Source organism: Phascolarctos cinereus, unplaced genomic scaffold, assembly GCF_003287225.1.
Source record: "Phascolarctos cinereus isolate Bilbo 61053 unplaced genomic scaffold, phaCin_HiC Scaffold_7;HRSCAF=346, whole genome shotgun sequence".
Classification (NCBI taxonomy): domain Eukaryota; kingdom Metazoa; phylum Chordata; class Mammalia; order Diprotodontia; family Phascolarctidae; genus Phascolarctos; species Phascolarctos cinereus.
Genome location: NW_027556180.1, coordinates 84,141,669 through 84,165,916, shown reverse-complemented (window position 1 = coordinate 84,165,916; position 24,248 = coordinate 84,141,669). Strand labels below are relative to the sequence as shown.

At 37.2% G+C, this 24,248-nt stretch overlaps 1 protein-coding gene across 1 annotated transcript in view; it reads left to right on the top strand.

Annotated features, from left to right (window-relative positions):
- The first annotated feature begins 308 nt into the window (after positions 1–308).
- The window catches only part of CD28 (CD28 molecule), a 43,787-nt gene continuing 19,847 nt past the window's right edge, over positions 309–24,248 (top strand). The window contains exon 1 of the mRNA XM_020972845.2: positions 309–490. Within this exon, the coding sequence (XP_020828504.1) occupies positions 436–490 (55 nt within the window). The 5' untranslated portion in view covers positions 309–435. The remainder of the gene's footprint in view (positions 491–24,248) is intronic.

Sequence of the window (24,248 nt, the reverse complement as noted above, 5' to 3'; positions counted from 1 at the left end):
CCTTCCTCTAGTACAGGGGTTCTTATCCTTAGGAGGACCATGATACTAGAAATGTTAAGAACACCTGCTCTAGCAGACTCTTCTGTGTCTATCCCTTGGCTTTTTTTTGGATGTCTAGCACCTCCCTTTTCATGATTGTTTGCCAGAAATAACTTTAAGGACAGGTAAGAATCTTCCTCTAGTGATGGCTGTTGTTCTTTTTAAAGAGTAAAGACAAAAAAAGGCTAAAGTCATCAAAATAATACAGCTTCCTCTTTGAGATATTACTGCAGCTGCCTGTGGTTGAGCCTTTTTATATTGTGTACCCTGAGGAAACAAAAGCAGACAATGTGACAGAGCCAGTGAGGTTTCACCAGGTTGCCTTGCTCGGCTCGCTGGCCTTCCTCCTAGCTCTTTGTAGGAAGAGAAGGCCACGGCTTTCAGCTCAACGCTACCATGATCCCCAGGGTGCTTCTTGTCCTCAGTTTCTTCCCTTCAGTTCAAGTAACAGGTAAAGCATTTTGATTTGAATCCTGTGCATTTTTCTTCTGATTGCTTGTTCCAAGGCTTGATTTCTATTAAGTTTCAGGTAATGCAGCCTAATTAGACCCCTAATTGGACATTGTTGTTGAAAAACTTTTCGATCCTTGGACTATGTGATGATTTTTGACCAAAATATTCTTGTTATAACTTTCTCAACTAATTTAATTTCGTTTTAAAAGAAAATTAGTGTTGTAGGATTTCCACTCCCTCTCTCCCCTTGACATTTGGAATTGAAATTTATTCAAGGAAAATACTTCAAGGAGCATAATTGCATTAGTGTTGAGACAAATCCTGCAAATTCCCCAGGTGATGAAGTTATCTGATATAAGTATAAATGCTTTCAGTTTAAACTCCTTTTCAAAAACTACTTGTCTCCTTTTATTACCCTCCCAAAGTAGCTTTCTTCAACTTAAATTCCTCATATGTATTGTTTTTCTCCAATACCTCCTTGAAAATACATTAGAATCATGGCTTATAATTTAATGGATTCAGATATACCGCAAGTCAAATGTCTCACAAAGCCTTAGAAGGTAGCAGTTGGTTCTGCGCCCCATTGCCAAAGTTAGAAGTGTTTAGTGGGCACATGATAGGTTTTTAATTCCCTTTCTACCCTACTCAATAATTGGACTGACTAACATTGACTGAAAGTATAATCACTTTTTTTGGGAGTTAAACATGAATATAAATGCCAATTCCTTAAGCAGCCTCTTTTAAAAAAAATATGCACTTATATCAAATGAGATAATATTTGTAAAAAGTTCTTAGCCAGTGCCTAGCATAGAGTAGGCACTTTATAAATCTTTATTCCCTCTCCTCTCCCCTTCCCTTCACCCACTTATTTGCTATGCAGAGACATGACTTCTTTTCCCCCCCTTAAAATAGCATTTTTTTTTGGTTAATAGGGGGTTGTAATTTTCTATCCCATGCATGGGCAAATTCTAGTATTCGCACTCTTAGACATGACCACTTTTTGATGCACAGACATGTACAAAAATTGCATGCCAAAATGTCAGGGTATGGGCCTAATCCTACAGACTCTGCGACCTTGTGGAAAGCCCCTGCTGAAACCAGCAAAAACAAAAAAGCCCTAAAAAACCAATTGGCCAGAGTAGATAGCATTGGATTATATCCCAAGTCATTTTTTGGGGGGGAATCTTACATTGCTAATGGAGCCCTCACAATGATCAATACGCTTTTCACCGTTCTGATCATAGCTGTAAAATTCTAGTGTTCAGAATTGTTTCTTCCTATGGGAATTTTCTTCCTTAGGAAAAAAAAAAGATGGTGAGGCATGGAAAAGGAGTCTTACCCAGTCTTTGAAGTGTTTCAAATTGGTTTTAGACACAACTTAAATATCAGAAACATTGCTTAAAAAATAGCTGCCGGAAAATCTTAGAAAAAATAATTTAAATTTAAGGGTCCATTTTCTCATTACTGCCAGCATAGGATAGTGTCTAGAACTCATGATTTAGAGTTGGGAAGAGCTGAATTTGAATCTGGCCTCTGATACTTACTAGTTACGTAACCTGAGAAATTAATGTTAATTAATACCTCTGAGCCTCAATGTCCTCATATGTGGAATGGGCACAATTGTGTCTACTTTATTAGGTTGCTGTGAACATCAAATAAGATAATGTATGTGAAGTGAATAGCAATTCTTAAAGCATTATCTAAATGTGAGTGGTTACTATTATTTCTTCCTTTTAAAAGTTTATGTTAGGGACAATTGTTCAAAAACTAGTATTTGTGTCACAAGCCTTTGTTTTCTACCTCAGGACAATCAAAATCTCTTGGACATTGGTATTTTTTCCAAATATTGACAGGGCCCTCTTAAAAATAAAAAAGTGACTATTAGTGATTGAATGGCTGCTTAATATGGAATGACAACCCATGTTTATGTAGTGTTTTAATTTTACAAAGATGGCCATCTAGCATAGCAAGAACAGGTGACCTCAGAAATTTGAAGAATAAGAGAAACAAACTATATTACTCAGTCAATAACATACCTCAAATTCATCCTAACCCAGTGGTTCAAAGCCTGTTGCCAATCATCAGTTTCTCTCTTCTCTCGTGATCTTCTATGGATAGATTTTTGAAGACATTCTCTGTGGACAAGATTTAACTGACTTTACTTACTCTCCAGGACTATCAGCAAATGATATTTGCAGGAAGGGGAACGACTATTTCTGTAGGAGTATGATATTTTCATATAAACATGTATGTGTATATGGTACTTTTACAAACCTTAGAGTGCTTTGGAAATATCAGTTATTCATTTTACTCCAAAGCTTGAATGCATCTATGGTATCAATAATGTTGATGTTCCCTTCAATGATTCAGATGGCAAACACATCCATGCTAGCCCATCCTGTGTGACTCGTGTCCAGATTCTATCAGTTTGCTATAGAGGGGCCACACAACATTCTAGACTTCCTTGCTTTCTCTTGACGTTGCAAGAACACTAGTGAAGCACATAGGCTGTATGTTGTTATTTCCTCACTCCTGCCATGTGACCAATCTTTTTTTTTATGACCAGATATTTCTTTGATAAATGGCATTCTTTATTCTAGTTCTTCTTAGTCATTTCTTATTTGTAATATTGTGAAACCTCCTATCTCCCACCACGTACCTTTCCAATGATCCTTGAGTTCTTCTTGTCATGGTCATTGTTGTCATCGTTATTGTGAGCATTATCACCCCTATCGTCATCATTTTAGATTATTACAGCATGAATTCAAGTCTTTGAAGCATATCACAAAGGTTTAATAACAATCCCTATGATTCTTCATTTTTCTTGAGATCCTATGAAAGAATTTGTATTCTCTAGCAAAGGATGGTTGGCTTAATTCCGGTTTTGCACTTCTTCTTCACAAATTGCTAAATTCCACTGCTAAAATTATGAACCAATTAAAGTCAGGTAATTATTTAACTTGTCTAGTGGGAGGCCACCAGATGAGTTTTTGTAGAACCTGGAATATGAGAACTAACACTTAGAAAAGTATCAAGTCAGCAGATAAATAAAGAGGCAATTATATTTGATTGGTTATAGGAGCCTTTACATAATGTGTGGTAAAGTGACAGGACTGTACTTTGAGACCATTGTTGGCTATATTTCAGTAATGCAACTCTCTAGCTTATAAGGCAATAAAAACACTGCTTGGGTTTTTTTTCCACTTCAAGTGTTTACTTTCTCTCCAAACTTCAACAAATAAACAATCAGAACGGCATTGTTTCCTCCATGAAGCCATATTATTCTAAATGGTTCTCTATTTTAAATGATACAAAAATTAAAAAGCTATCTTCATTTAAGCTAATACAAACAGGGAAACAAGCTGACTTAAAGGCTTTTATTTTTGCTTTGCTACTGAGCAATGGCCCCTTTCGAGTCAGTAGCAGTCCCTATGTAGAGCTAATTCTCCTGACACAGACTAGTGGCTATGAGGCTATAGTTTGATGCCAAAAGGTTAAGATGAACAGTGAAAAATGCAGTCAATGCTTTGTCTGAATTATTTATATATACATATATATATATTATATATATATATAATATATATATATACACACACACATGCATGTATATACATATATACTGTCTGAATATATATTATAAATTGCAAATATTTTACATAAACATTTGTATACATAATTATTTATGTAAATATTTATATTTATATATATAAAGTATAAATATAAACATATATTATAAATATATGATGTTTGAATTTTATATACATATTTTATATATATATATATATATATATAATATATATAATTTGGTTGATTTTTTTTACCAAATACATTGAATTTTTTATTAAATTGAGTGAACAAGCCAGATTTTTTTTTGCTACTTTATAGATTCTGCCTAAGAAATTAAATTTTTTTGCAATGTAACATCATAAAACCACTAGGCATGTATTTCCTATTTAAAAGAATAATTTTGAAAACATTCATTGTTAAGGATTATGGAATTAATATCAGCATTATGGATAGACCTATTCTAAAATAAGCATTAGGAATGAATTTATGATCTGATTTCAATTTGTGTGACTTAATCACTTTATGTGAAGAAAAAAAGTCCCTAGTATGTCACCCTTGATCTATTGTTAGTATACCAATACACTTTCTTTTTTAGCATTTCTAGTTGGTTTCATGAGCATAGAACTATTATCATCATGAAGCTGTAATTGAGATATATCATGTCTGATTTTTTTATTGTATATATAGATCAAGTTACTTCGTAAATATATAGGGAGGAGTCAGCCTGCGATTTCAATGGTGTAGGGACCTCCCAGTGTTGAAACTCCTTCCACTAACACAAATTAGCAATATATTTGAACAGGTTGAGTAGCTTACCTATGGCTATAGAGTTAGTGTGAGTCAGATAGTTCTCATATGTGAGTCTTACTGATCCTAAGGCTGGCCCTAAATCTCTAAGACATGTTATGTTTTGGAGCCATGCTTATCTCTTCTTAACGTGACTTGTGAATGATCAAAAGTGGCAAGAAGAATATGTGATGACATTAGATTACTGAAAGTATTTTTTGTTATTATCATCCCTTAGAAAAATTTCATTTTAGGGCTATCATCTCCAATGTGCCTGAATAAAACAAAAGTTATTGATTTGATAGAAGAGAGACACCAAATTGTTAGAAGACTTAAGTAATCCATTTTAGTCTTCCTTAGGACAAAAACCAAACTGAGCAAGTAGCTGGCAATGTTTATACTCAGGGGTTGCCATTATTCTTAGAGAAGGGTATGGCACCCTTGTACCAGTTTCTACACATGTGTCTGGATTTAAGAAAAATATATTCAATATTCTCTCCATCTTCCAACTTTTTAAACTCTTCTTGCTTCTTGTTTGGAGAATTTCGTTGTTCTTGAGATTCTTTTAGAGAGCTATCTCTTTGCTTTGGTACACAAGGTATACATTCCTCCCCTATTATTGGAAAAGGCTGATGATGAGTTAGTTTGAAGTCTCTTGTGATACTACTTTGATACTTTGATAGATCTGTGATCTCATTGAGGTAAAGGCTCAGTTGCACCCAACCAAACTGTGACCCATCCATGGCTACTACTTATCCTTTTGTCTTTCCTTAGATCTTCCATAGAGGATCTGTCCTATGTGTTGGCAGCCTTCCTCTAGGTCTATAAATATTTCGTGGGTACTTGTGCAAAACTTGGCTTTCATTCTAGGAACACAGAATTGTAGGCTTTTAGAGTTTCTTTTCTCCCAATGTGACTGACCCTTGGCTACAATAACAAGTATTTCTGTTGTATTTTTCAGTTTACAAAGCACTGTTCCCTACCATAATCTCATTAGATCCTCATAATCACCTTGTGAGAGGTATGGAAGGTGCAAGGAAACCTAGGCTTGGACTTGCCTGAATTCACACAGCTAATAAGGCACAGAGACAGGACTTGACCCCTAGGTGTCTGATTTCAAGTTCAATATGTTTCCTATAATATCATGCTTCCTCTCTAAGGTGCCAATTCACCATTAATCCTTTTTCTCACCTTCATCTTACCTTGGTAAGTCATATGATGTACTCTATGAGTCAACCCAATTTTTCATCTCAGATACTCTATAGGACAGGTTGTACCTGGAACTAAGGTAAATGCAATTGAATCTCTGTATAGATAAGAGTGGCTGGGAAGGGAATATTCTCTTTTGCTCATTCGTAAAGTTGTGAATATCAGGATACTACATCAGAGGTTGGTATGATGAAACCACGTAAGGGTGGCTAGATTGATTATGCTTTGTATGACCTTAGATTTTATTTCTTTGGCCTTGATATTCTATAGCTTAGATCACATATACTTCCTAATTGGGTCTGCATATTGTACCATGGGATTTTATATATTTTCTTTTTCTCTGCTGAATGATCAGCTATAAGGTGGTAATGATTATCTTTCTCCCCTCCTTCCTTCCTTTACCTTTACAATTTTTTTCTACTTCATCATCACAGTTATTATCATCTTGATCATCATCCCAGGTTCATGAGCTTACAGGCAAGTAATGTTAGTGGCTTCTTGATATAGGCTTTGTCAGAACCACCCACTTACTGTTTGTGCTTGCCTGGAGTCTGTTCATCATGGTAGAACAAACAGGTGCCCTGTCTTGAGCACTAACGTCACCCAGAGTTACACTGCTTGCTTGGACAACATCTAATATACTGATGGTATCAGTAGCTACAGTGTAGGGCTATATTCAGCCATGGTCGGTTCAATATGCAAGGTTAACATAATTACAGGAATTGAATTTCCCTTATGAACCACTGCCTAACTATGATGTAGATTCCCTTGTATAGCTCTTTGGCTGCATGAGTAATGTTTTCCTTTGGTTCAGAAGGTAGAAGAATATGTTTTTTCATTGTTGGGTCATACCTGCCTGATTAAGTGAAGGAACATCACTGTGACTGAATTAGACAATTCTGAGTGGAATGACAATTTTCTTGCTTATTTCAATGTTGCTAGTGAGGGGCAAAGGCATTTAATTCAATCCCAGCATTTCTAATCTTAGGCAAGGAGGAAATAAAATGCCTGTGAGATCCATTCCAAGCGTCTAACTCCATATAATAGAAGAGGAAAGGAAGGTAGCAGAGAAAGCTACTGTTACTCCAAAGATCCCAGTCACTCCTTACTTTGGTCACCCTCCAAAGTTAGCATAAGGTTGATGAAGGGCTGCTATAGGACCAATAGGATCCCCTGGCTTCTAATGCCTCTTTGCTTCACTGCTGGACTTATTGGAGATCTTCTTTTCAAGGTTCTGGACTCAGTTCCTGTCTTCCTTTGGATCATAGATTAAGAGAAAGGATTGTGAAGGGTATTGAAGCACACAAGGCACCAAGTTCCTTGCCCTCAAGGAAATTCCCTTGCAGTTTTCTCATTTATTGGAACAAGGAGAAAATGAAGACAAAAAAGAAAAAGAATAAGAAGGAAGAGGAAAAAGAGAAGGAGGGGGAGGAGGAGAAGGGGGAGGAGGAGAAAGAGGAGGAGGAGGAGAAGGAAGAAGAAGAAGAAGAAGAAGAAGAAGAAGAAGAAGAAGAAGAAGAAGAAGAAGAAGAAGAAGGAGAAGAAGTGAATGCTTCATCTTTTCTAGAAATGTTTATTTTAAGACCAAAGAATCACAGAGTTTTGGGGCTGGAAAGAATCTAGAGATCATCTGGTATAACTTTCTTATTTTATTTGATTATTTTGCTATGACTTTTCATCACTGTCATTTTTACATCTCAGAAATTTTCTGATATATTCTGCCCTTTCCTCCCTCTCTACCTCCAACAAAGAAAAACAGTCCAGCACACACAATGAAACTTGAAAAATGTATGCTGCATTTCTCACTTGTCTCTAACCTCTCTATCCAGGGATTCTGTGCAACAAAGGTCACTTAAGAAAATTACTCTGAGTTTAGCTTCCTTTCAGTACTGTTTTAATTTACCCTGTTGTAGTCACTTTATTGTTTTCTTGGTTCTGTTTTTGTTACTCTGCATCACTTCATGCACACCTTCCTATGTTTGTCTGAGTTCCTAATTTTTGTCATTTTTTTGGTTCAATAAGATTCCATTACATTTTTCTTAGGCATTCCACAGTGATGGGCAACCATTTTGTTTTCAGCTTTTTGTTACCATAAAAATTATTATCATGCATATTTTATTATATATGGACTTTTATTTCTGTCATTGACTTCTTTGGGGGTATATGTCCAGTGGTACACCTCCGTTATTCTAGCAATTAGGAAGTAATTTCAATATTTTCCTCAAGATGTTGCCATAAAGTGCTAATGTTGTAGTGATTTCTTGTAATCTCTTACTCCTGATGACTGAGTTCCCCTTCCATATCCAATGATATCTCTTTTTCCCCCTCCTACAAAATTCTTCTGCTCCAGGCGTGCCAATCCCCAATCTCTCCTGCAAAGAAACCATGATCATCGTTTCTAGCATTGACCTTCATTTGTTATCCCCTCTACTTTCATTTGTGCTTATTTTCAAGGCTCATAGAGACCAAGGGCTCTTAGCATGTTTTGTGTCACAGACCCCTTTGGCAGTTTGATAAAGACTATGGAACCTTCTCAGATTTAAATGCATAAAATTATATACATAGGAGTACAGAGGGAGCCAATTATATTGAAAGACAGCTGTCAAATAAAACAAATTCATAGACTCCAGATTAAGAATCCCTGGCATAGACTTATAGAATCTACCATCTGGGAAAACTCTTAGAGGTCTGTTAGTATAACATGCTATATCACATCAATCCCTGCTACAAGATTCCTAACAAGTGGTCATTCAGATTCTGTTTGACACCCTCGCACCCAAGACAAGTAATTCTAATGTGTGAATAGCTGTAATTGGTCTAATTGTCAGGATATTTTTAATCATTATATTGAGTCAAAATCTATCTTTCTGCCTCTTTCACTCACTGCTCCAAGTTCTGCCATCTGGGGCCAAACAGAACTGTTCATCACATGATAACTCTTCAGAGAGCTGAAGATAATTATGAGACTCTTAAGTATGGTCTGGAGAACTTTTCTGGGCAAAACATTCTCAGTTCCTTCAACTGATCCTTCTGTGATTTGGATTTAACTTCTCCTAACCATCTTATTTACCCTTTTCTGGACCTCCTACAGTTTGTCAAGTCCTTCTTAATACCTGGCACTCAGAAATGAAAACAACTTTCCAGATGTGGAAAATCGTAGCAGGACTTCCTTATTCTGGACACCATGTTCTTGTTATTCACCTTATGATCACACTTTTTTAGATGCCATGTCACATTATTGACTCATATTGAATTCACAGTCTGCTAAAAACTCCTCCCTCCAACTTTTTTTTAAAAACACAAACAGTATTTAGTCATATCTCTTCCATCCTGTGCTTATGAAGTTGTCTTTTTTTGTTGTTGACAAAAGTATAGTAATTGACACTTAAAGTTGAAAAGTTGATTAGATTTGGCTCATCCCTTTAGCCTGCTGAGAGTTTTTTGGATCCTGGTTCTGTCAACTAATATCTTAGCTTTGTGTCATCATCAAACTTGTTAAGCAGTTCATCAATTCTTTCAAACTCTGTAAAAAATGTGATAAAACATTGAATAGAATGTGGATGAGAACAGAACCTCTAGTATTCCATTAGAGGGTTGCTTGACACTGATCTGTTAATTACCAGTCTTTAGGTATGTTCATTTAACTGGTTCTGAATCCAACTTAGCATCCAGTAAACATTTTTCCATTTTGTCCAACTCAACAAGAACGATACAACAAATATTTACCAAGTACCTAAGCTTTAAAAGGCACTGTTCTAGGTAATGAGGTTATAAGGAAAAAAGAAACTACTCCTACCTTCAGGGAGCTTACATTCTATGGTGTGGATATAATACACACACAAATAAATAGATAAAAAGGTAATTTGAGAAAAAAGAGAGGGCTAGCAACAAGAGGGGCCAAGAAAGGAAGCTAGGTGGCCCAGTGAGTAGAGTGCTGCACTTGGAGTCAGGAAGACCTGGGTTTAAGACCTACCTCACACATTTAATAACTATGTAACCCTGTGCAAGAACCTTAACCTCTCTAACTCAAATTTCTTATCTTATCTTATTAAAATGAAAATGTTAGAATCAGTGACTTCCAAGGTCATTTTCAGCTCTAAATCTATAATTCCATGGAATTCTTGATATGACTGCCCTTCCACAGGATATCATGGCAAACGTTGTCAAAGACTTTGCTAAAATTCAAGCTTAGAATATCTAGGATGTTTCCCCTATCTACCAGCCTGGTAATGTTGGAAAAAAGGAAATGAAGTTGGTCTGGCACACTTGTTCTTGACAAACTCTTGTTACCTTTCACTGACTACTCTTTTCCTTTCTATATGTTCTGTTAAGGCCCACATATCTTCTCTACCACCCAGCACTTTTCTTTTCTCTGAATTCCTAACGGATTTATTTGCACAGTTTAATACTTTGTTTGACAAAAGTGGTTCCTTACAAAAATTGTATTTCATTCAACAAAGTATTCATTGAGCTATAGCTATTTAGTGTCATTACATGGCACAGTGGATGAAGTGTTGGACTTGGAGTTCAAATTTTCAAAGTTTCCTCATCTGTAAATGGGGGTAATAATAGCACCCACCTCCCAAGGTTGATGTGAGGATCAAATGAGATAATAATTGCAAAGCTCTTAGCACAGTGCCTGGAACATAGTAATCACTATATAAATATTAGTTATTATTATATACACAATAATAATATTGCTTACTCAGCATATTGCTAAGCACTATGGAAGGTGTATGAGAATAGTATATGTAATAATAATAACATTATACATAAATGATCTCATTTAAGATTCACAACAGACTTGTGAAGTACTTTATTTACTATCCCATTTTGTAGATAAGAAAACTGAGGCTTAGGGAGGCTAAGTGGTTTGCCCACCCATAGACACACAGCTAGTAAGTATCAAAGCCTAGGACTAAATCCAGGTCATGACTCTGAGTCCAGCATTCTATTTGCAGTGCCAAGTTGTCTCAAAGTGATAGCTGCTTCCCTCAAAGGTCTTATAATTTAATTGTTAATATAGGGCATGCATGCAGTTAACAGCTGAAATGTTTTCTTGGCAAAGATACTGGAGTAGTTTGCTATTTCCTTCTCCAGCTCATTTTTCAGTTGAGGAAACAGAGGCAAATAGGGTTAAATTACTTGTCCAGGGTCACATGACTAGTAAGTATCTAAAGCTGGATTTGAACTCAGGAAGATGAGTCTTCTTGACTGCAGGCCTGGGACTCTATCCATTATACCACCTAGCTGCCAGAGTAATATTACGAGGTAGTATATGCTTGAGTACCAAAAAGTCAGTGATTTAGACCACAAATACTCTTTTAAAAAAAGGAGAGATGAACATGAATCAGAGTGTTATGGTCCGGATGTGATCAGACAAACTGAATCTTGACATAGGATTTAGGTAGTGATAAAGGAGGGATGTCTAGAAACAACATGAGCACAAAGATGAGGGGCAGAATGAGACCAATGTACTCTTGACATAGTGAGGAGCCAGAATGGCTGGAGTAAAGAACAAGGTGTGTTTTGGAATGATGAGTTTATGTTGGTGAATATTTGGAGATGTGGTTGGCTATAGATTGTAAAGTCAAATTATGGAGGGCCTTGGATACCAGTTTGAGAAGGCCAGACTTCATTCTGTAAGCCATGAGAATCCACTGAAAGTTTCTGAGCATTGGTGTGCCACTTTGGAACTGGTCCTTTAGGAAGATTAATTGTGGTAATATGATACAGAATGGACTCCTGGGGAAGGGTATTAGATGCAGGGATACCAATTAGTCAACTACTGTAGAAATCCAGATGTCAAATAGTTGTAAGAATATTGTGCTTTAAGGTTCACAAAGTGCTTTCTTTACAGTAAACCTGTATAGGATTTAGCTCAAGTATTACTATCTTTAATTTACAGATGAGGAGGGGCAGCTAGGTGGCACAGTGGATAGAGCACCAGTCCTGGAGTCAGAAGGACCTGAGTTCAAATATGACCTCAGACACATAACACTAACTGTGTGACTCTGGGCAAGTCACTTCACCCCAATTCCCTCACCAAAAAAAATTTACAGATGAGGAAAGTTAGGTTGAAAAACATTAAGTGATTTTGCCATAGTCACGGGAAGTGTAGGAGATGGGACTCAAACCTAATTCTGCTGATCCCTAGTCCTTCACAATATTGCTGCCTCTAGTTGATTAGAGCTAATATGGTGGACATGGGAATGAAAAGGGATGGATTTGAGAGCTATTCCAAAGGTAGATATAATAGGACTTGAGGGGGAAGGAGAGGAAAGCATCAAAAATGGTTTCAGGGTTTTCAGTAGGGGACGTTATTGACTGGCAGTGATTTGAGGAGCAATTGGTAGGGAGATATAGAATCTGAAGGGATGAAAAGACATCGTATTGGAAATGTTGACATATGGGTATCCAGGCCTGATGTCTGAACTCCAGTTGCAGATTTGGCAGCCATCTATATAGAAGTGACTGCAGAAGTCATGGGATCAGATTAAAAATTTGAGAGAATGTGAAGACATAAGCCAGGTCTGAAGCCTAAACTCTGAGAAGCAGCTATAATCCAGGAAGGGGCTGAGGAGAAGGAGTCAGTGAAGGAAACAGAAAAGATATGATGGAAAGGGAAGAGGAGAATAATTGTGGGGGTATTATCAACAAAGCCAAGAGAGGAAAGTTTCAAAAAGGAGAGAGTAGTCAGGGAGGGCACCGAAGGTGGTGATTAGCATTAAATAAGATAGAGAGTTCTTCCTTCCAGACTCATGGGAAAGAGAAAGGAAGAATTGTAGAGGAAGATATATAGAGACAAAGGGAGCTGAGGGAGCTTATTATGGTTGAGCTGAGGGCAAAGGAGTTGTATGAGAAAAAAAATCCTCTGCTTTATGGCTGAGGAAACAGGTCACAGCAGGTCAATCTGCAGAACTTACTTACAGTAAATCAAAAGCTATGAGCATTAGGTTCATAAAATATGCTTCATCAAAACATACAATAAGGCTCAGAAGTCCCTCTGTTGAATAAATTGTCATTATCACTTTTATGTGTGTGTGTGTGTGTGTGTTGGGGTTTAAGTCTTGGGAACTCACTCTTTGGATTGTAAATAGCTTATATCAGAAACAGAATTTACTCTTTAGGAGGGGTTCCTTGGAATTTGGTATATGTACTTTTTGCAGGCTATTTCACAGGATCATTTGATCATAGTCCTGGAGCTGGAGGTAAGTCCATCTAGTGCCACCCCCTCATTTTACAGATGAGGAAACTGAGGCCCATGGGGGTTAAATGACTTATCCATGGTAGAAAGTATATTTCAACACATCAATATAATTTCTGTTGTATATGACTGCTTTATTTGCCTGCCTGTCCTTTAAGAGACCTAAGGGAAATTGCAGACCTGATAATTAAATGAATTGATTCACATTTCACTTGGATTTGATTTGTTTATGTTTTGAATGATGTTTAACTGGTCAGAATGCCAACACCATTGCATTACACTATCGTGTTTGTGTAGCATAGATCTAAAGTCATGAGAACAGTAGTATTTCACATTCTGACTATTTAAATACCAACCCCAAGCTCTAATTCCACTCCAATTTGTTTCTTGAGCTCCCATCCCTACCTGAAACTCAACAGGGGTGCCCTTCATGCTCTGAAATTCTATGGGTCTATGTTCAAAACCGAACTTATTGTTTCCCCCTCTAAATCTGCCCTTCCTTCTGACTTCTTTATTTTTTTCTTGATATGACTGCTATCCCTCCAATCATCTGGGCTTGGAGTCTATGGCACCTCCCTCAACCTCCTCACTCTTATTCACTCGGTCACAAAGCTCTGTTGATTCTACCTCTTCAATGCTGCTCACAATGACTACTTCCTTTTCATTTCTGCTATGCCCATCCTACTATGCCCATGCCATTATTACCTCATGACTAGCTTATTGTAATAGCTTCCCAATTGGTCTCCTTGTCTACAGCTATCTCATACCACCCCTCAATTCATTCTGGACACTATTAGCAAATGAGTCTTCCCAAAGTATCATTTTGATCATCCCCCTTTTTAAAGGCTTCCTTGTTTTGTAACAGCCTATTAAATAAAGTCTAGAATGCTTTGTCCAGCATTCCAGGATCCTCTATATTCTGAAACCAACCTATAGGTTCCCTACACTCTAGACAAACAAATTCTTTAAAGTTGCTATTCTTTAAATTTTTTTTTATACTTTCTCCCCTTCACGCCTTTGTTCATGCTATTGCCTCCATTTAGAACACCTTTACTCTGTAGTTTCTACCTGTTAAAGCTCAGATCTCATGCGCTTTCCTCCATGAAGCCTTCCTTATACTCTAGCTAGGATAGATTCATTCTTTCTCTAGATTTCTATGTTACTTTGTACCACTCTTATGACAACTACTACCATAATGCTTTGTGCTGTCCTTTGTACTTATCTCCCTTACTAGCTTGTGAATTTCTTGCAGGCACAGTCAGTGCCATTTATATTTTCATACCTCTTAGCAAATTGCCTTGCACATAGTACCTGTACACTGTGGACTTGTTGAATGAATAAATGAATTTAGGATAGATGTCATAGACTATCAAGGAATGATTCTTTTCTTTGACTTGCCAAGTTTGATGGAATTCAACAAGCATTTATTAATTATCTACTATGTGCAGGGCACTGTGCTAGGTATTGAAGATACAAAAAGAAAAATCAAATGGTCCCTGCTCTCGAAGAGCTTACAGTCTGCTGAGGGTTGAATAGCTATTAATTATTTTTAATCTCCTGAATTAATGTTTGCTGTGTAGGTCCAATAAATTCAATCCAATAAACATTTATCAGACATTGTGCTAAGTACTAGGGATATAACTAATAAAAGAAAGTCATTCTCTGCCCTCAAGAAGCTTACAGTCTAAAGAGGGTAGACAACATGAAAAAGGACTCAGGAAAAGGGAGGAGTACCTGCATCAGAGTCATCTACTGAAACCAAGTACGGCAGCAGATGCTAAGTGGAATGTGGAAATGAATCTTTTGTTTCTTGAAATGTTTAACCTCTGAGTTACTTATGATAGTTGGAATAGGCATATTCATTTTTTTTTAAATAAGGATGTGCATTATCCTATATGGGAGTACTTCTGTTTATGCATGCCAGGTACTTGGAGGAATCATGACCAACACTCAGGCCAATATCCATAAATAGGTGACATCAGTTAACAAATTTGCTCATGAAACATATTCTTGTTTTTCTATTGTCAACAGTAATTTATTGATTGAACTGAGGTCTTTTAAATTTTATTATCATTATTATTTATTATCAATAAAACATGTACTTGAATATCATAAATACGTGTGAATTCAATTTAGTTCAAGTCTGGAAGCCTTTTCAGCTTTCAACAGTCTCTTATTCATATGTAAATGTTCTTGGGAAGATAACATACGCTTTTTATCCGTTTATGTTTTAGTAGATATTATAATAGCCAGCTGAGAGTAAGGGGTGATGGGACATAGAATAGGTAGCTAGGGATTGAAGATGGGGAAGGGAGCCAGGGCCAAAGACAAAATGGTCATTTCTGTTTTCCCAGGGCCTTGCTCCTGGATTGAAGTTGCAGTTGCCTTGTCTCACTTAACACTTTATCATAATGTTGATGGAAGTCTTCATTTAAAGTAACAAATAACTAGCTTTTACAATTATTAACGGTAGAATTATTAAGAGGACACAAGTTAAGTTACAATAACTAGAATAATATTAGATATATTGTGAGGTGATGTTCAAATCTTGGCTATGGTGCTTAAGTCAAAGTCAACACATTCAAAGCTGAAGTCATTGTCTTATCCCCAAAACCCACTCTGTTGGAGGCACCACCATTCTTTGTCTCTTGAGTCTGTGATTGCAGCTTATCTTCTATTCCTCATTTTCCCTGATCCCATATATCCAATTAGTCGTCACATCTCAGTGTTTCTCTTTCCTCTATATTTCTTTGAGGTAGTTAGATGGTGCAGTGGATGGAGCACTGGGCCTGGAGTCAGGAAGACTCATCTTCCTGAGTTCAAATCTGGCCTCGGACACTTACTAGCTATATGACCCTGGGCAAGTCACTTAACCCTGTTTGCCTCAGTTTCCTCATTTGTAAAATGAGCCAGAGAAGGAAATGGCAGACCACTCCAGTATCTTTGCCAAGAAAACCCCAAATGGGGTCATGAAAAGTCAGACATGACTGAACGACAACAAGCACAGATTAAGTAGTTGCTAAATTCTAGGGACACAAATGTAAGCAAAAGGAAAGATGGTCCCTGCCCTCAAGGAGCTTACATTATAAAGGGGAAAGGCAGCACACAAAAGGGAGCTGACAAGGAGCTGAGGAAAGGGCAGGGTGTTGAAGAGAGGAGGAACTTAGAGGAAGAGCTGAATACAGTTCTTTACATGTGGTATGTCAAGGGCAGAGTATGGTGGAATGATCACTTCTGTTGTTTTGGATATTATGCATCTACTAATGTAGGCTAAGTTTGCTTAGGTTTTTTTTTTGGTTGCTATGAGACACTGTTGATTCATTGACTTTGCAGCCCACTAAAACCTATATTTTATATAAATATATACATAGATATGTGTGTGTATCTATGTGTGTGTATCTATGTGTGTATATATATATATATATATATACATATATATATATATATATGTATATAATATATATATATTATATATATACACATATATATATTATATATATGTATATAATATATATATATATATATATATATATATATATATACACACATGTGTGTATGTATGTATGTGTGGTTTTTTTTTTAACTTAAACTATTGTCCAGCTAGGTCTCCCCCATCCTTTTCCAGTTCTGCTACTTACTACCAGTATGACTCTGGGCCCCAGTTGCCTCATTTATAAATTGAGAAGGTGAGACTAGATGGTCCTTAAATCAATAAGCTACTTAAAAGGACAGAAATGAAAGTCATGATGCTGCCAGGGTCCAAAAAGATTGGGGCAAGCTTTAAAGATGTGCCAAGTCTAATGAGATAACATTTAGGATAATAAGATTAGAAATCCAGAAACCATAGAGTTCAACTCCCTTCTTTTACAGATAAGGAAACTGAAACTCAAGGAAATTTACTATTGGTCATAAAGAATGTCAGTGGACAGACAATGTCAGTGTGGGATAAGTGTAAACTCTTGTTGTTGTTTAGTCATTCTTTTTTTCAGTCGTGTCTGACTTTTCATGACCCCATTTGGGGTTTTCTTTTTTGTCTCTCTCTCTCTCTTTTTTTTTTAAGGCAATTGGGGTTAAATGACTTGCCCAGGGTCAGACAGCTAGTAAGTGTCAAGTGTTTGGGCTGAGGCTGGATTTGAACTCAGGTCCTCCTGACTTCAGGGCCAGTGCTCTATCCACTGTGCCACCTAGCTGCCCCATTTGTGGCCTTCTTGGCAAAGATACAGGAATGGTTTGCCATTTCCTTCTCTAGCTCATTTTATAGGTGATGAAACTGGGGCAAACAGGGTTAAATGACTTGCCCAGGGTCACACAGCTAGTAAGTGTCTAAGGCCTCATTTGAACTCAGGTCTTCTTTACTCCAGGTCTGGCACTCTATCCACTGAGCCATAGAGGTGCCCCTAAACTCTTACATGCAGGTTATAATAATCAACTACATAAGAAGAGGATGGGACAGATACGATTAATCAGCATTCTACGTGAAAAATTAGTGGACTTGTAAGTCTAAGTCAGCACAGTGACATGGCAGCTAAGGCAATCACTGGATCAAGGAATTGGAGCTGGAAGATTCCTTACAGGCCATCTAGTCCTACCCAATCTTTTAGCAGATAAGGAAAGAGAGACTCATAGAGGCTGAGTGACTTGCCCAAAGTCACACAGGTAACAAGCAGCAAAGCTAGGATTTTAACCCAGGTCCTTGGACTCCAAATCAGGTGCTCTTTCCACCATGCCACAGTACCCCTCAGTTTTTTTTGCTTGAAACCACATGACCATTTAAGTGGAGCTACATTCCTTTTCCCCCTTCACCCTTTGAGTTGGCTCAAAATATAGTTGTATTTTCTCAATGACTTGACAAGTACAAGGATAAAGGAATATTTTGGTGTCTCTGAACTTTCAGGCTCTGTCTGAAAGTTGGTATCAATAACTCACATGTATCACATGATCACATGATTTAGAAATAGATTTAGAAATGGAAAAGAATTTAAAAATCATACAATTCAACGCCTCCCCCCCCATTTTATAGGTGAGGAAACTGAGGTCCATAGCAGATAAATTATTTGCCCAAGGTGATACAGATTGGGCTTTGATGTTTGCAAAGTACTTTTCTTACATCTAGTTATGGAATGTGCCCTCTCCTTCCTCAAATTGTATTGTTCTCATTTATCTGTGTAATTATTGCATTTCGCTAATAGAATGTATTTCGCTAGTAGAATCCATGAGGATATTGCTTTTTGTTTTATCTTTGTATTGCCAGCTCAATGCTTTGCACATTGTAGGTGCTTAATAGATGCTTGTTGACTTGAATTGAATGAGGGTCAGATTAAGTCAAGTCAAAAAGCACTTAGTGTGCCAGTGAACATGTTAATGGCATAAGTGTGAACTCTCTCACACAGGTTAAAATAGTTAACTGCACAAGTATAGGATAGGACGGATATGGATGGTCAACATTCCATGTGCCAAGCAACATGGAAACAAAAAGAAACAGGCCCTGCCCTCCAGGAGCTTACATTCCAAATGAGGGAAAGATTGCTTTAATGGGTTCTGGAAAGATATCTGTAGGTTTAAGTCTATTTGAGCCTCAGTTTCATTATTTGTAATAATGCTTATAGTACTGTATCAAAGAAGTGTTGTGAAGATCAAATGAGTTAACGTATATAAAATGCTCTGCAAACTTCATAAGCACTTATATAAATTATGTTAGCTATATTTAAGATTTATGGTCCTTAATGATTTAGATACTATAAGAACTTTCTCTTTTAACTTACATGTATAGTGGGTAGTCACAAGAATGGACTGGTCAAAGATATGGGCTGATACTGTCTTGTACTTTGACATTTTTTTCATATTTCAAATAATTAAAATACATGTATAGCAGTTTGGAAACCAAACCATGACATATTCTAAAAATGCTAGCTACTACTACTGCTATAATAACAACAATTATTATTATTATTACCAAGGTATATACACCAGAAAGTAAAAATAAGTCAGATGTCATTTATTGTATGCTTAGGTTAGACCAGATGACAGCCCTACAGGTGGAGCTATCTGAGTTAAAGGAATCTTGTTAGCACCCTGCACATAGTAGGTCTTCAACAAATGGCTATTTTTGTTGTTTTTGTTGATGGGTATAATGGATTTTTGAAACAAAATAATATTTTAGGTACATATAAAATTAAGGATAAGTAAATCTGAAAAAAAATTTTAGTCTTTGGGAGCCCTCCAGCAGAATGTGGAAAAAGAAACACTCCAAAAATATGTGTAGGGAAGGAGAAGAAAGCAGGGTTACTTAGTTACCTTGGGTCATTAGGCACGTATATAATGTGTTTAGGATAACTGTTTCTTGCAAAAGGAGGCATCTCAAGATAGAGGGCTTTAGTAAAACCAAATGGGTCTGGATGGCAGTTCAGATTATGGGCAAAACACATTACTCTTTGTTGCTCTCTAAAACTCAGAAGGTGTACCCAAAGGCTTTATTGGTGGCTGTTAATGAATATAAATAAGGCAGGGCTTTACATAGCAAACTGGGCAAATCCCTAGAGCAAGTGTCTGGATGGGACAAGCACTTGTGCTTCTGTTTTTCATCCCCTAAAGGCACAGAACACGTAAGTCTTCCTAAAAGTCAATGGGCAAAATGCCTATTTGCTCTCTGGAGTGACTGAACACTTCACGGATGCTGAAAAGCAGTGTTAAAGAGTATCATGGAAGAGAGGCAAAAATGAATCCAGGAGATCACAACACCATGATTAAGCTTATCTTTGGGTCAAGAGGGAGGTTTATGTCTGTGATGGACTCTGCAACACTTTTGTACCATGTGTGAGAAAAGTTATGGGAAGAGAAAGCTTTTCTTTTCTTCTGATTTTCATGCCATATGTTTAATTTTGGACAAAAATAATTTTAATTTATAAAATCAGAGAATTAAGTGACAGCAGTATAAATGGGCTGAACCTAGTTTGTACTTATCAATTTCTAAAGTTGAATCGATTTCCTTTCTGCATATTTATTAGATTCTTCTCGATGATCCCTAATTTCATATTACATAATCAAAACCACAGAATTATTTATGTTGTGGACCTGTGCTCGTTCTTTCAAAGCCTTCTGGGGTATGTAATCCTTGGTAGAAAGCATGCAAGCATCGCCCTTTGCTATGCTATTTTCTCTCTCTGTGGTACTATCAGAAGAAAGGGGAAGATTATAATATACATTTTAAAAGAGAAAAGCCTCTTTGTAAATTAATAAATATAATGCATTTCCTTAGATTTCCCCACTCCTTACCTTAGTCTTTCATGAGGCAGTCAGGTAAAGCTTAGATTGGAAAGTAACTTTACACGGATAACTAATAGTTAAGCTGACAATTCAATTCAATTTAATTCAAAAGCATTTAACATCTGAAAAACCCTGTATTAGGTGCACAGTCCGTGTTGCCAAGGAGTTTACCTCCTTCTCTGTGAACACAGGAGTACATAGATGAGCAAATACAAAGACATTTGGAAGGGGAGTAACCTGTATGGTGGGCAGGACTTTGAACCTTGCCAGACTGAGTGAGAAAGTTTGATTTCCATCTCTGATACTCGAGTAAAGTGGGGACAGGAGGGAGAGGAGGAAGCAAGAGAAAGCAGATCTCCAAAAGTGGTTTTTAAAAGACTTGGGAACCAAAGAGAAATGACTGGGCTGGGGGGACAGGAAAGGGGATGGGAAGAAGAAGAATCAGGAACCTGAGCTTTTAAAGGAGTTAGAGATTCCAAGAAATAGGAAAGAGGAGGGTGAATATTACAAGCATGAGAGACAAGACATACACAAACTCAAAGGTGGGAGATATAATGTCATGTACAGATAACAATAAGTAGGCCTGTTTGATTAAGATGTAGAATGCATGCGGGAGAGTTATGTGAAGTAAATCTGGAAAGATGGCCTAAAACTAGATTGTGAAAGACTTTCAATGCCAATCTGAGACATTGTAATACTAACCTAGAGGCAACAGAGAACCACAAAGCTTCTTAAGTAGGAGAGAGACATCATCAGATCTATACTTTAGGAATATCAATTTGGTAGCCTTTTGGAGGAGGAGGGATTGGTAATGGCAGAGACTGGAAAGAGGAGTCAATTTCAATAGCCCACAATCATATTGCTTATCTTGACCAAGTTAAAGTTGAAAGATAGGGCAAATTACTTTTACAAGTGAAATAATTTTTATATGTCATTCATGTGGATACCTCTTTCTAGAAGGGAAATATCTTTTGGGTCAAAAATAAATCTCTACATTAAGGAACTCAGATTTTTCTAATAAGATTGCTACACGAGCTCACCTTGTTGAGTATACAAAACCACATTGTGGGCAACTTGTATTTAGAAATAGCTTTCTTGTTCAGGCATGACTTAAACTAATTTCCTCTAGATTGCAAAATAATAAAATGGAGGAAGCTCTTCTGTCTCTGCTACTAACCAAATCTGTATTCTTGGACCAGGTACTTTGTTTCTCTGTACCTCAGTTTCCTTATTTGTAAAAGGAGGGAGTGGGCTAGATGAGCCAGCTCTAAAGTCTCTTAAGTTCAAATAGTTTGATGCTTTGAGTTTATGCAGGGTTGGTCTTGGCAAAATAGTGATTTAAAACCCAACCCCCAATACTAGACTCTCTTTTCCCTTTGTTTCTTTGGAGGATCCTTCCATTCTTTCTATTTTCAGGTACTTCTTGTCCCACTACTCAATCTTCGGGAAGGAATTATTTGTCAGTTGCTTAGATCTTCAGTGTGACTTTGAAGGTTCTATTACTATCTCTTCTTGCCACTAACTAGCCATGTGTCATTAGGCATGTCCAGTCACCACTCTAGGCTTCAGTTTTCTTGCCTATAAAGCAAAGATAATAACATCTTTCCTGCCTACTTCACAGGGTTGTGATACAGATGAAATGAAATCATGGATCTGAAAGTGGATTGTAAAATGTTAAACTACTTGTTCTAAGCATGACACAGAGGGAAGTGTGCTGAATATCAATGCATTGGACCTAAGTTCAAATCCTGACTCCTTTACTTAATAATTTTGAGAGACTGGGCAAGTTACTTAAATTCTCTGAGCCTCAGATTTTTCATATATAAAATGAAGGGATTGGACTAGATGACCTATGAGTTCCCTTCCAGCTCTCGATCTGTGTCCTTATGAGGAACAGAGGTAAAGTATCATCATTTTACCAATTTAAGTAATGTACTACCATTGCAAGAGATATTTGCAATTTAAGCCTTGTCCCCTAGAGACAAAGAGAGTCATCCCCCTTTAAAGGAATTTCAAGCAATTGTACCATACAAGAGATGTCTTATTCCACTGATGAGTGTGGCTGGACTTGCTAAAAGGCACAGAGATTAGACCATTGGAAATTAATTGTCATGTTCTCAAGTGAGCAATATCCTCATGTCTGTCCTCAGTTTTATTGGAGAAGGACTATGGATTTGCTGAGTATTTGTGGCAAATATCTAAGCTTACATTAGCTAACTGGTAAGAAGCTGATAAGTAGTTTTTCATCTTTCTTACTTTTGCATCCAAACAGAAATTCGAAGGAAAAGAGATTTGAAGTTGCTTCTTCCTTTCTCCATGCCTTGGTTCAGAGGTCATTTTAAAGCAAAATACTAAACATGGCACCCCGACCATCTGTGAAATAGGTCAGAAAGAAAAACCATCAGGCAAGCCAGTCATTTGACATCAGCTAGATTTTAAAAATTGGTTGGTTGATTGAAACTTCCGTTTTGTAATAAGTTGATTTAGTATGATAGAGACATAAGCTTAATTACTCCTGCCTTCCCTTCTGGGAAAGGATGAATCAGGCAGAGAAGACACTTAAAGAGGAGGAGGGTAGGTCTGACACCAGCAGATTAATCTGAAAGGTAATGCTTTCCATTTCCAGCAATAAGGGGGAAGCAGAGAGAAATTGAAAGCTAAACAATTCTATTTTCTTTGAAGCATTATGAATTCCTGGAACTTCATGCAATCTAAGATTTACAAATAAGCAATAAAGAGCATATGAAAAATGATGACAAAATCATAGACTTTGAAAGTTGGAAGACAAGTCAGTGGCCATCTAATCCAATGTGAAAACAACTTTCAGGACAAGATGTACAACAAGTAGTGTAATTTCTGCTTAAAGACCAAGAAGGGAGAACCTACCTCCTCCTGGGGCAGTACTTTTGGACAGTACTAATCATGAGCAGAAGGATAATAAACATTTATTGAGCACCTACTATATACCTGTAAAAGAAAAGGAAATAAGGTTAGTCTAGCATGACCTCTTCTTGATGAAACTGTACAGCTCTCTTGAATCATGACTTCCCTTCCCAGTTGTTCAACAACCTTCTCTGTAATGATCCATTTTGAGATTTTCCAAGAATAGGAGTCACTCTCTCTGGTGTAAAGTTTGCACACTCTGTTCTATTCCCTCTTTGAAAAAATGGGATCTGGCACTTCTCTTGTCTTATAGTATGTCTCCCATTTCTTGTGATCTTTCAAATATCACTGAGAGTGGGTCAACAATCACACCTGCCCCTTCTTTGCCTACTCAAGGGTGTTGTGGAGTTTATCTGGACCAAGTGTCTTTCATCAGGAGCAGCTAAGTGCTCTCTTACTGCCTGCTTCCTTATTTTGGTAACCAAGATAACTCCAATTCTCTGTCAGTCATTTTTGTGTACTATCATTTCCAGTGATCATTCTTGGCAGGAAAAACAGAGAATAGAAGCAAAATAAAAATTGAGTGGTTTTGTGCTCTCTCCTGCTCCTCCTTCCCTCCTTTCTCTCTTCTCCCCCTCTCTTTTCTTTTTTTCTCCTATCCTCATCCATCACTTCCTCACCACTCAAATAGCCATCATGCTGGTTCAGGCCCTTATCACTTCTCACTTAATCTATTGTAATTGCCTCCTAACTGATCTCCACTCTCCATTTTCTCCCCTCTCAAGCACAGGTCTGATCATGTTAGTTGCCTGCTCAAAAAGCTCCAATAATTCCCTATTGT